Source organism: Toxoplasma gondii, chromosome VI (assembly GCF_000006565.2).
Source record: "Toxoplasma gondii ME49 chromosome VI, whole genome shotgun sequence".
Taxonomy (NCBI): Eukaryota; Apicomplexa; class Conoidasida; order Eucoccidiorida; family Sarcocystidae; genus Toxoplasma; species Toxoplasma gondii.
Genome location: NC_031473.1, coordinates 28,921 through 42,362, shown reverse-complemented (window position 1 = coordinate 42,362; position 13,442 = coordinate 28,921). Strand labels below are relative to the sequence as shown.

General features: G+C 51.6%; 1 protein-coding gene across 1 annotated transcript; it reads right to left on the bottom strand.

The window, feature by feature from the left end:
- Nucleotides 1–570: 570 nt before the first annotated feature.
- On the bottom strand, nt 571–11,666 carry SND1 (nuclease and tudor domain-containing protein). The gene is made up of 13 exons (XM_002366456.2): nt 10,364–11,666; nt 9,157–9,450; nt 8,277–8,624; nt 7,553–7,797; nt 6,836–7,078; nt 6,226–6,453; nt 5,344–5,568; nt 4,183–4,668; nt 3,747–3,896; nt 3,342–3,516; nt 2,699–2,851; nt 2,113–2,305; nt 571–1,669 (listed from the first exon to the last, which is right to left on the bottom strand). The coding sequence occupies exons 1-13, from the start codon at nt 10,434–10,436 to the stop codon at nt 1,657–1,659; spliced, it is 2,826 nt and encodes a 941-aa protein (XP_002366497.1). The 5' UTR covers nt 10,437–11,666; the 3' UTR covers nt 571–1,656.
- Between the last annotated feature and the right edge of the window lie 1,776 nt (nt 11,667–13,442).

Genomic DNA, 13,442 nt, shown 5'->3' with positions numbered 1-13,442 from the left:
AAGTAAGAAGCAGTGGCGGAACTTCATGTTGCATAAAATAGTGCCCTGTCCCGGCTTTCTCAGTTTCCTTCAAAGGCACAAGGAAACAGAACCAGGAGGGGGAAACGCGGAGAGCGACTGCTGTGATTGAAAGGCACTGTAGAGAGAGGTACAGCATTTCAAAAATCCTATTGCTCTTAAAAACTGCCTGAGTACACGGCGTTCCTCTCTAACCTTGATGACCCTTTTACCATTCCTGTCGCCCGGACAAACGCACGGTGCCTTTGCCTACCGAGGCACATGTCTGTTTAAAGAGAAATTAACACACACAAAATATTCTTATATACAAATATATATCTACGTAGATTTATACACGCGTAGAAGCGCGAGTGTCATTTAGGGCTCTGCAAAGCGTCATGGGCTAAGACATCTACAGTGGAGAAAAATCTAAAGCGAAACGTGCTCTTGGGTTAAACATGGGATGACACGTCCCCGCTTTGGCAAAACAAAGAACGTGACTTTTGCTGAAAGAAATCCACTTCAACTAAGTTCCATCCCTTGTGCATAAATGAAACACCCAAAGCCGTCCCTGACAGCTCTACCGTTAGGACAGGAACTTCCTTCGGACGTAAACAGCTAATTGCACAGAAACTTGTATGCGTATCTGTAAATACATATATGCGAATATCTGAATTGCTCTCGACTTTTTCCTTTCCACCTGGACGTGCACTGATGCATGCACTTGTTTGGGCACAAACCGTCAACTGTAAATGTAGGGCTCTGCGTGCGTCCGTCTCAAACTTATTAGCCACGGTGTCGCCTTGCAAAAGTATACCCTCGCATGTTCTTGCATGGATTCTTTTTCTAGACATAGTCGACACTCCGTGAGTGGCAACTGCAGCCTTCCTGTCAGTCGAAAGTTTCAGCTTTCGAGAGACAACTGCAGCCGAGAAAAGGAACTTGCTGTGCAGTTCTATCATAGAGTCCTGGGAGCGTGGAAAAACTGGAAACGTGAGCGGCAGAGAACCTAGCGACGTTTAGTATGCGAGAAAGAAGTATCTCAAGAGTAGAAGTCCCGTTTTTTCTCTGTATTTGCATTTCTGGAACCTCGGAGAAACTCGGCAACCCGACGGAAAAAGACGGGTGTTGAGCCAGCAACAACAACCCGGCCAAAACAACACCGACTCGGCTGATTTGACGGAAAAACATGGCACAAGTTCCCGAGACAGCACGGAATTCGGAATTCTTCGAACTTCGAGTTCTCGCTTCCTAGAGAAAAGCGTGACACTTTGTCTCCATGGCGACTCAACAATGGCAATGCGCTTCGTGTGATTTCTTCAAGAGAAGAACCTGAAGGCGAATCCTCGCTCTCTCGCTTTCGCCGAACTCCTTTTCCCTCGCCATCCCAACACGGCATGCACACACACGCCTCCTAGTTTTTTTTTCGCAGCTGTGTGGGCGGACGGTCGGCTCTGAGATTTCCAGACACGAATATCTAGGCTTCTCTGAGAGGCACCCGCTCCAGAGGGAGCCTCGACAAAGAACAACGAGCGAGACGCATTGCGGATAAAACCGATCTTTACACGAGAGGAAGCCGAGACAACAGGTGCACCGGGATACGGACAAAGGACAGCCGCTCTCTCTTCCCGACTTCTCTCTTCTCGTAGGGCGTCGTGTTTATCGTCGTCCCCTGCAAAGGAAAGACACAACGAACAGTCTTCGCTGGTGAACAAAGTCATCAAACAAAGCAGCCACGAGAAGGAAACCTGAGGCGACCCGACGCTTCTCGAAAGACACCACGAGACCCCAACACCCCCCGAATACGCCTCTGTCGAAGCACTGGGCCTGAACTGAGGCGAAAGAATGGAGAAGGAGACTGAAGAGCAGACGGCTCGAGCACATGCGAAGATGAACCGCACACATCCCATTTGACAACGAGACAAGACACAAAAGAACCGGAAACTCTAAAGCTGCCTAAACAGAAGAACACCGAGCCGGGGCGTTCAGAACAGTGAAGAAGGCACGAGAGCGGGAGAACACGACCTGAAACCAGAGGAGACACCGGAACACTCGCCCTGAGCGTCCTGAGAAGCACAAGAGAAACTCGTCGATGGAACAAAACTTTACGCGTACCCGCGACCATTGAGTGAAGGATAATCATCTTCGTCGTCGCCTCCGCAGTCGCCGTATCGCCACACATTCACGTGAGCCTTCCGGGCAGCTTCTTCCTCAACTTGGAATCTATGGAAATATTTCGTGTTTGACTTTTTGTCCAAGCAGGCCAGACCCTTCCGCAGGACCTTCTCGTTCACGGTGTTTCCAGTCTCTGAAAAGAAAGTCCCCACACTTCACGAAAGTCCCTCTTCACCTACACAAATCCCTAATCCGAAAGAGTCAATGGATACACCTCCTTGCACCTATCATATACACAAATATATACACACATATACACACATATATATATATGTCAATGTATATGCAGGTCTAGATATATGTCTATGTAGATGCACTAATGTATACTTTCTAATATATATATATATATATACATACATGGTGGCACCCGAAAACAGATGTATTCTTTGATATTGATTACCCTCATTCGGGTCTACATCGCCCTTCAGATCTATGTTCACTTTTATTTAGATTTCACAGTTACACAGACTTTTGCGGACTATTTTCTGAAATTGAGAAACTCTCTGCTTTTAGCTTTTGGACTCACTTCCCGTTCCCAGGTCTTCCTGCGGAGTGAGGATGCAGTGTCGCTTCTTGTTAGCGTCGATCTTTTCGATCTTGCACTGGAAAACGAGGTTCTGGGTCACCTCGTCCAAGAAAGAAGCTGCCTCGAATTCCATTTCGGGTGGGGGCAAGAGACCTGCAGCACAACGCGGTCGACAAACACGCAGACGTCGCCTAATCCAACGCACAAAAATTCAGCTCATTATAACAAAGAACAGCGCAGAAAACAGGAAAACCAACAAGGCAACACACACCACGACCACCAGGATAAAACACTCCACGTACACTATACAAATATATACATATACATACATATATATGCGTATATATATATATATATATATGAATCTACGCATACCTTTTTGCCTACACTTGTATGCGTACGAGATCGCCAAGGGATTCCTGTCACCACTAGAATGTCCTACCGCCAGCCTTTTTCTCTTCTATAATCTAGAGTTCTCTACAGGGTTTCGTTTCCCTGTCTGTCTCTACCGTAGTAGGGCAAATTGTGTTTCCATGTCTCAGAAGAGAGACACATGCAGGGTCAGAAACGAAAGTGACGTCTTCAACGTTTCATCGAAGACGAGAAGATGAAACGGGGGAAAACTCGTTTTTCTGGAACTCACCTGAGAGACAGCACTGCTTTGCCTGAGGCGGAAACTTGTTGGTGGACACGGTGTCTGGGCACCTGCGGACTGCGTGGAGAGGCAGAGTTTCCCGGTTTCCGAAGTCGATGTAAAAAACGGAAATCTGCGGCTCTTTTCCGCTGCTGTCTCTCCCGTCGACGCGGCCGCGGTACCACTGCACAACGCAAGGGAAACCCGTTCGCATGCACACACCTATATATATATATATATATATATATACTGATATGGATATGCACCACACACATATGCTGATACAAAGCCACAAACAACTGTGTGCACACATGGTGATGTGGATGTGTCTCAAGAGAAAAAACATGTACCTTTTGCTGGCGTTTCTCCGGTTCCTGACTCACTCGTTGCTTTCTCGATCAAGTCTCTCCTCACCAGGTTGTCTGCGGAGAATTTGCAGATGACGACTTCGCCTTTCCTTGGCAAGCCACCAGGAGTGTATGTATCCTCGAGGTTCGACGACCCTTCTGTGCCGTACTTCCCAAGTGTCGTCATCACGCTCTGCAAGTCCGCGCTCGACGGATCCTAAAAAATGCACATATACATCCATGGAAAAAATCTGCATCTACCTAGACCTATCTACACCTGGCTAATTGGACATGCACAGACTGGAACTCCCATTCTACATTTCCATCTCTCTCTACCTCTATGCCCACATATATATATATATATATATATATGTATATGTATATATATGTATATATACCTCCAGATATGCGCCAGTGTCTTTCCAAGCCTTTGAGTTCACGCAGTGTCTGGAGTCCGACCAGGATTGCGTCGAGGCTTTTCCACCTCTTGTGTTTCTTGTTACCTGAACGAAAAAGTTGTCGACTCCTTCGACGTGAGACACTGTGACGTGTGGGAGAACTTCGTCGACTTCGACTTCCTTCGCGACGTTTTCCTCCGCCTCCAGCGCTCCAGGGAGACTCCAGATGTTCACCCGGGCGGCCTTGGCTTTGTTCTCTGCGGCGACCAGCAGTTCTCGGAGTGAGCACCTGGCGAGGGAGAAGTCGACCGTGTGCGCAAATCCGAGTTCGAGGAGATCCACGGCGAGGTTTTGCTTGCCTTGGTTGTACCACAGAGTTCCGATGAAGTTCCCCCCTTTGTCGACAGACTCCACTTTCACTTGCACATCGCGCTGCAACACGCGCGCGCGCGAGAAACTCTGCGCCTCCTCGCCAAACGGTTCGGCCTCGCGGGGCTTCCCGCCTGGACGCGCCGCCGCAAAGGATCCTGGACGCGGCGCCGACTGCGGGCACCGAATGCCTCCCAGAACGAACGAAATCGCAATGTTTTGCTGGGGAGAAAGGGCAACAGCAAACGAAGACAGAGTAGTAAGACAACAAAACAGCGGGGAAACAGACGCGAAATTCAAACACAGACACATACAACTCACAGATACACAAATCTAGATTTATGAATAGAGGCGACAACAAAGTCATACACAAATGCACATATATACTATATGTATATATTTGTATACGTGCATGTGTGTGTAGGTATGGGTGCACGTGGAGAGATAGAAAGAAACGGAACACTGATACACATACAAATACATATAAATATATATATATACATATATATACGTGTATATGATGTGCATTTTTGTGAAGTACGTTGGTGGATGTGTAGACAGTTTCGAGCAGTCGAAACATGCGAGAGAAAAAAAATGCGTTCTGAAAGATGCAAAAAGAGCAAAGGAACTGAGCAATTCACACACGGACGTAAGCAGACAAATCTGTATACATCTACTTAAGTTTACATGCGTTCCGTCTCCGTACAAAGCCACCATAGCTGCCAAATCCGTAGCCTTCCGAAATGCACACGCAACGGGTCATACAAGCTAAAAACTAACACTACCTACACCCACACGTATATATATTTATGTATGCGTATGTATAGGGAAATAGAATATACATGTACAGATCTGGACAGATGGATAGGACGTGGAAGGGAACGTGAGTTTCCGTACCGAAGGAATTCGGATCTTGAATCTGCCGGGTCCGAAGACGTAGTCGACGACGCCATCGAGTTTGGGAATTCTCTCGAGTTGCTGAAAATACGCATTCGCGCGCTGGGCGTTCGCAGGTCCGAGCAAGTCGATGATCCGGTGAACTTTCCACTGCTGAGTCGGCGCATGCATGCCCTTCTTTTGCTCCATGGCGGCCTTCTCCAGTTCCAGGTATTTGTCGTATTCCTGAAAACAAAAATCGCCGAACTCCGCAATCGCTGAGCGCCTCTCGGCCTTCAGCACAGACTTACCAGTTTCTCCCAAACACGCGAAAAAAAGAAAACAAACCCCAACGCCGGCAGCTGTCAATGTCGATGATTAAATCAATATATGTCAATTCATATACACACACAGACATACATATATATATATATATATATTTAGGAGTGGGTCTACTTTTCTATGTACACAAGACGTTGCAACATGAGAGAGGTGCAGGATAGGCAACGATCGGCGTTGCTCTGAATGCGCCGCAGAGACGCGGGTGTCTCAGTTCTGGCTGTTCTTTTGCAGATGTCTGTTTCATCGCATTTTCCCAGACATGCATCTCTGCACAACCTCCCTGTCCACACATCCTTTTTCCCAAGAAACACCAGGAATTTATCCATGGAAGCCTTCACTCATATTGCTGATGGAAAACTGTGAAGACGCCGATGTCTGGGCGCGTGCATATACACTTGAAGCACTCTCGAAACGCCCTTGGCAACGGCGAGAGAACGACGTTTGACTGAATGCAGACCGAATACGACGAATAAATCATGCACCCACACAAGGATCTAACGCTCCGCTGTGAAAAAAAAGGAGATATCCGAGTTTGATTCGCCTCTTCCGAATTTGACTTACAGTAGCACGTTCGTCGTCAGCGCGGTGCGGGATGGTCTTGCCGAGACCAGCTTGGAGAATCAACTCGGCGATGTTTTGACAGTTCTTTGTTTGAGAGGCATCCGTATCCTTCGGACTGTTGGGGACCCACAAACTGACAAAGTGCATGCGACCCTGGTCGTCGCTCGCAGGCGGCAAGGCCGCTCCCGAAGCGCTCGGTAGAGGCTCGCGAACGTACTCCACGATGACCTAAAAAAGGAAATGCATCGAGTTCTCGACCCCCCAAACATATACATATATATATATATATATATATCCGTTGACTGGAAGCACGCACGCAGACCTCCTTCTTCTCTCGCCTCATATATCGCTACAGATGTTTGCCTTTCTCTGGATCTGCCTCTCTCGAACCATCTTTCTCTGTGTCCACCTCTCTCTACATCGATCTTTCCCTGCCTCTGTCTGTCCGCGCCTGGCTCTCAAATTCTGTCTTGCTCCACCCGTTTGAGTTTCTTCTCCTTGTCCTCTGGGTGTGTGTGGAAGGCCATGGGAGGTGGAGTGCTCCGCGCTGCGTTTCTCTTTCTTTGTGCCGAGGTCCTTCGCGTCGGTCGGCGAGTTCGACATGCCTCACCTTGACGTTCTTCCCAACAAGCTTCCTCCGAACGAACTCCTTCGTCTCAAACGCAATGCTTTCTTCCTCGCGCGAAGCGGTCTTGCCCACGCCCGCAGCGCGAGGGCACCGAATGCTGGCGAGGTACACCCGGCGCTCGCGGCCGTCGGGCAACCGCAGAACGACGCTGTCTCCACTCAAAATCTCTGCGACCTGCGCCATGTAATTCTTGGCGTCAACTGAGGAAGTCGACGAAGACCAGCCCTGAGAAACAATGCACGACACACGCGAAAAGAAATTACCTTTTTTTTGCACTCGATCCCGTTCTCTGTTGGTCAGGCATGCGGATTCCCCGCTCTTCCTCTTCTCCTCTGTTCTCCTTTCTGCTCATGTTCTCCTTCTCGGTTCTCTCTCTTTCCTTCTTCCTTCTGCCGTCGTCTCGAGGTCTCGACAGTTGCTCCTCTTGCACTGAATGAGATCCGCCCTGGGCATGCACACACATCCCCTAGTTCCCCCTGGAGGCCGTCTCTCTGGCTCGCGTCTCGGGATCCCCACCAGATTTTTGACTGTTCCTTCTTTTCAACCGAGACCTCTCTCTTCCTCCTCCGGTCCTCCACGTTCCTGCCCCTCTCTCACTTCCCCGTTCCTCCCTCGACTCGAAGAAAAGGTCGCCTTTCCTCGCCGCCGCATTTCTCTCTTTCCTCTTGCACACACCTCCCTCCCCCCCGTCCTGCATACCTTCCACTTGCGTAGCTGCTTTTGCTGGGCCTCGCGCATCGCCTGGGAGAGCTGCGCGCCGCACTCTGTGAGGCCAAGCGACCCACTCTGGATCTTCGCCAGTCCGTTTTGCAGGAGCAGAATGCTGATGTTTCCCTTGGGGTGGTAAACCGTTCCGTTCACATTTCCATACTCGTCGCAGCCTTCGATGCGGACTTCCACGTCGCGATTCAACAGACGAATTTCCACGAAGAAACGCGCCTCGACTGAAGCGGCAGCAAGAGAGCCAAACTCGAAAAGCGAGCGCATGCAACTGCTTGAAAGACGGCGAGGCAAGATAAAACAACCATCGCAGAAGAATCTCAACTTGCAACTACATTCACATTCAAACACACACACACTCACTCACGGATGCATCCCTATCTTGTTTTGATGCACACAGAGAGGAGCACGAGGCAAAACGCCTTCAAGTCCGTAGAGTGCATTGCCGCAGACAGACAAGCTCAGATGTGCGCCTTCACCTACTTATTGAATACGCATAATGAGAAACATGCATGCAGATGCATACATGTCTCCTGACACTAATGTTACACAGACAAAAGGAGCTCCTTCCCCTCGGAGGGAACTCGTTTCTTTTCCTTCTTTTTTCGTCTCCTTTTTGACTGAAACTTCTGTCTACCTGCCCTTCTTGATCTCTCTTTCCTCGTCCTGAACTGAGTTCGCTTTTTAATGCGAGACTGCACACCTGCAAAGGGCTCTGGAACAACCTTGTATTCAGCAGATCCTTCCTGTTGCTCGCGCTTGAAGCCGTCACACTGGATGCCGGAGAGGAGGACGGGGAGATAGACGACTTTCAGCGATTCGTTCTCCTTCTGCGGAAGGAGAAGCGCGACGCGCATGCAGCCGCCGTCGCGGACGTATTCGACAATCCCAGGAAGCTTCTTGCCCTTGTGCTCAGCCACGAAGGCCTTCACAAACTCCACGTCGTTCATCGCCCACTTCATCTCGCGAATCGTCCCGCTTCCAGCCGCGGGGTCTGTGGCCCACACGCCCAGTTGTCGCTGCTCGGCCAAGTCTTGGCACTGCTCCAACTCTGGAAAAGGAGAACGTTCAACTCGTTGAATGAAAGGTGAAGACGCCAGCGAGAACATTCTTGCATCGACCACAAGCATGCGTTCACAGGCAGTGTGAAGAGGCGGCTTGCGTTTCCACGGGAAACGCACACGCGCGTACACTCGTTAACAGACAAAATATCCTGATACTATTGCCGCGGACGTCGGGTCTGAGACAACAACGAACAAAGGAATTCCTTCCCCCTGTTGCTTCAGGACTGGCAGACGACGCTTGTTTTCTGCGGGTGGAGGACAAACATGTCTAGAAGAGGAACTGGAGCTCGCTGCCCACCCCTTCGTCTCTCCGGAAGCTCTTCTCGGTGTTTCTCGCACTCTCTCCCTCTCCTCTCTTCTTTCTCTCTCTTTCCTTCTTTTCGTTCTTCTCCATCTTCGCCTCTGCGTCCTGCTTTTCTGCCTCCTCGCGTCTCGCTCTGCTTCTCTCCCTCCTCGCGTCTCGCTCTGCTCCTCTCCTCCTCGCGTCTCGCTCTGCTTCTCTCCTCTCTTGGTTTTTACCTTCGATGTCGGGAGCGCACGGCGGATTGCGGTTGGGCTTCAGTTTCGCGAGGCCTTGCTTGAGGAGAGCGCATGCGACGTTTTCGCCTCGGAGTTTTATGGTTCCGAACTCCTTGTTGTTCATCGCGTACTCGACCTTGAACTCGACTTGCTGGCCGATCAGGCGGCTTCGCATGAACTCGCGCGCCGTCCAGCCGAAGGGCTCGTCCTGAACTTCGTGGCTCAGCGACTTCATCGCGACTCGCGGTGCCTGCACAGACGCCAGCGACAGACGCTTCTCCGGCGGAGGCCCCCCTGAAAAAGCGAGAGGAAAATGCAGAAAAAAGGTGGACGGGAGAAAAACGCAGAGGGACGGAGGAGCAAGAAACACGAGAGAATAAAGGGAGATAGAGTAGACAGGGGGGAAAAAGGAAGAGACGCGGAGAACCTATCAAGAGAGTCGGGGCGCATATACCAGGGGGGACGCACAGGAATAACGTCAAAGCAGAAAAAAAGGTGGGTGGGAGGCGAGCAACAAGCCCAACAGAGGAGGAACAAAAAGAGTGCATGTGGACTGCTTTTTTAGAAAAGTGAGAGTCAAGAAGAAAATGCGAGTGCTTCGCCAGCGTCACCAGGGAGTGGACAGATATGCGGACGCAGAACATCACGGGGCAAAAGGAAGGAATTTGAAGCACTGGCGGTGGCCGACGAAACCGGGAAAGAGTAGGAGAGACGACTCAAGGACAGCGAAAAAATGTTCCTTCACGAAGAACACAAGAGAATCAGGCGATGGGAGAGAGACCACGCGGTGGAGGGGCGGACGCGCAAATGAGGTGGACAGACAGCATGAGTTTGAGGGAAAGACGCACAAAAGAGAGGCGAGGAGACGCGACAGAGAGACAGACGGGAAGGGGAAAGAGAGGCCACCGGGGGTGGGTTGAAGAGCGAAGACAGAGGGAGAAAGACCTCACCGTAGAAAAGAAGAGCAGCCCCCACTCGGGAGTGGAAAAACAAGGAACGGTCGTGAAATGTAGCAATGCCTCACACTTCCCCTTTCCTACGTCGCAACTTCACGAACTGCCTCCTCCCCATGTTCTCTGAATCTCTTGATTTTGTGTCTTTGCTATTTCTGTCGTGTGGCGGAAGTCCTCCAGAAAAACATACCAGGAATTGTCTATAACAAGAGCTCTTGTTTTGCCAAGATACGGACGTTCTCTGAAAAACGTACCTTTCGGCGCGCCGACGAGCACGAACGTGTCGCCAGACACCACCTCCTTCACTGTGGCAATACCACTCGCCATTTTGCGTACTGGGGACGGGGTGATTTTGGGTTTTTCCGGGGAAAGAAGTCCCAGAGACTGGTGGCAGTCGATGCGTCTGAACCGTGGAAAAGCCTGGGGAAACGGGTGTGCAGGCACTCTCGAATGTCCGGCCCGGAACCGTCTACGTTCCGGCAAAAAACCACGACGCGCACGCGTGAAACGGATCGCGGACGAAACCGAGGAAAACGGAGGGGTGCTTCGGCTGCGAACAGCGACAGACACCGCGCAGGCGAGAGACGAGGAAAAGTAGGAGAAAGGGCAGAAACGCGAAGCCTCGCGTGACCCACAAAGAAAGAGACAAAATGCACATGCGAAGCAAGGGACGGAGACCTGCCGGGGAACGTGATCTGCCTCGCAGCCCCCCTGCGGACCACGAGCTGGGGAAGTGAAGACAGCGCGCGCGAAGATGACCTCTGTTTTCGCCGCAAATCGAAAGCGTGGCAGTGTGCGCGTCGCCGGGCAGAAGTCCTCAGAAAGAGGACAGGCCAGGATCACCGAAAAAAAGAGGAGAGAGCGAAATACGAGAGCGAGACGCTCAAGAAAAACGTCTGCGGTGCCTCCAGGTGACGTTTTGTTCAGCGTGTCCGCCCAGCGGGCAGGGTATAGAGACCACTCCTGTGGCGTGTGTCACTCGAGGTCTTCAGTGCAGGAGGCGCGGGCCCGCTGGAAGAACAGCGCCGACGTTCTCACAACCTCGAAGCGAGGACAGGACCTGAATCCTGGGCGAGGTTCGGTGCAGATCGTGCGTTCCAGCGTCCTTTTCTTCCATGGAATGCACCACAGTTTCCCCGCCTGCCGAATTACAGCGCCTGAGTCCCTGCATAGTGAGCCGCTGACGCCGCGTGTATGTACACCCTGAAGGGCGGTTGGGCGTGTCCGGTCAACCCAGTGCAGCTCACACTTCTGAAACAGCGCGAAACGGGAAGTTCAACGCCAGAGAGCGTGGTTGCAGGGTGATCAAGCCGACCAGGATCAAGCAAGGAAGGCTGCAGAAAAGAGAGTCCGTTTTTCAGGCGCGCATATGCCACCGTCCCGCTCTTTTTGGATGCGTTTGTGTGTGCCCCCTGTGCGCGCGTGCCGGCCTCCCTCGTCTGCCCACGCGAACAGGCTGTACAGCAGCGGGCTTGCCGGCACACATGGAGGCACTCCGTTTCGGCTCTCTCCACGCGTTTGTTCTTTGGGAGAGATAATTAAAAGCCAAGTTCACCCGAAGCTTCACCACTTGTCCAGGCTTCCCGCGTTTTCCCGAGAAAACGCCAACGAGGGCCCTGCAGATAGCCTCCAAAGGCCGGGGGCGCGCCTCCCCGAGAGCGCGGGCAACTCGGCCGAGACTCGCGCTGCGAGGTTCTTCTCTGTCGCTTCTGGCCGCGAGGTTCCCGTAACGGGATCTTTTTCGACGGGGCACACACGTTTCCTGGAGCGAGCCTTGATGCAGTCGCTTTTGCCAAGACTTGCGAAACTGGAAGGTGACCGATCCAAGGGCGAAATACCGCCCGTCACTCCTTTTGCCGAGGCGGGTTTCGGTCGTCTCCTAGCTACGGTTCCCTCTGGACGGGTGCATGTGTCTGTGCTGGCGCTCCCTTCCGTTCGTCCTTGATTTCAGCCGCAGGGGAAGTTCCCGGCGAAGAGGAAATTCTGTCACGCACTTTCGAGTAAGGAGATCCTCTTTGCGGCGAATAAACGGGCTAGAAGCCAAGGGCTTGAAAGGTCCTCATTCCCTGCGGCGGCTACTTGCTGTGCAAGCTTGGTTGCTGGGAAACGGGATACGCAGAGCAGACGCCGCCTCTTGTCTTTATTCTCGAAAGTGTGTAGGTGTGTTTCCCGTCTTCACTCCACGCTGCTTTTTCTCGTCCGCCCTACCCTTGACGATTCACGCTCCGGACCCGCAAATTCCCGGTCCCTGTGCCTCAGAAACACACCGGACAGATACGCTTCTGCTTCTAACGCTCTTCGAGAAAACACCCCTCCCACGAAAAACAGATTGCTGGTGTTGCTGCCCTGCTTTCGTCCACGGCGAACCAGTGAAGAGGCGTCTGCAGTCGTATCGCACAAACGCACGTCGTTCCTCTGTCGCCGACGTCTCCACTGTCGTCCGGCAGGATCTGAAACACTTCTAGGCGTTAACAGCCTTTTCGTTTTGGTCTTCCCCCTTGTGTTCTCGGAAACATTGTCGCCGTGGAAGGTAAAGTTGACAGAAAACGAAAACGAGCAAGGAATGAGAGAAAGACAAGTAAAACAAGAAGTAGCAGGGGTCGCCGCTCGTGTGAAAGTGGGGTTGAAGGCCGGCCTGTTCCTACGATCCCCTGTCCTCTTTTTGCGCGAAACAAAGGTGCGCAGTTCCGTGTGACCTGGAGTTTCTGTTTGAGGGGGCGCTTGGTAGAAAGACAACGAAGGGAACCGACTCCACAGTCTCAGTGCTCCAAACGGCGGAGTTGGTGAAGAGGTACAGTTTCCACCGAGTTTCGTCCCCTCTTCATCTAAGGGTCGTTGCACAAAGATTTCTCTCTTTGTGGCACTTCAAAACCGTGCGTGCACACGTCAGTCTCTTTAGATTGATCATATGTTCCTCATATCTGCATGTGCGTATTGCAACCTACGTATATCTGCATTGTAAGACTTACCTACGTTTGTATGTTGGTATGTCTCGAAGAATTCGCCGTTGGTGCGAACTGCACTTTTTTTCTTCCGTTTTTTCGTCTTGACTGCCCACTTCTTTTTTCAGACTCAGGGCGTTTGTACATATGTGAGTCTCATCCCTCTACACGCACAACAAGCAAAAGGGAGAGCGAGGAGCCTGCAGGCCAAAGCGTCAACGAGAACCTGGAGAGTCTCGCCAGAGACTGCCGTTGCCGTCTGATCTGCAATGCGTCTTCTACCCGCGCTCTGGAGTCTGTTCTTTCTCTTGTCTCGTGATACCAACGTCACCTTCTGGCGTCCTTCTCGTTACTCGCTTCTGTTCTGAGGTGCTCGCTCTTTCTTCCCCTT

What these genes read in the sequence shown, in the direction of transcription:
- SND1 (XM_002366456.2), bottom strand. Translation starts at nt 10,436, where the DNA reads ATGGCGAGTGGTATTGCCACAGTGAAGGAGGTGGTGTCTGGCGACACG. An exon ending in TCAAGATCCGAATTCCTTCG is followed by an intron (nt 4,669 to 5,343) that starts GTACGGAAACTC and finishes CTTTCTCCCCAG; the next exon opens with CAAAACATTGCGATTTCGTT. An exon ending in AAAGCAGTGCTGTCTCTCAG is followed by an intron (nt 2,852 to 3,341) that starts GTGAGTTCCAGA and finishes GTTGTGCTGCAG; the next exon opens with GTCTCTTGCCCCCACCCGAA.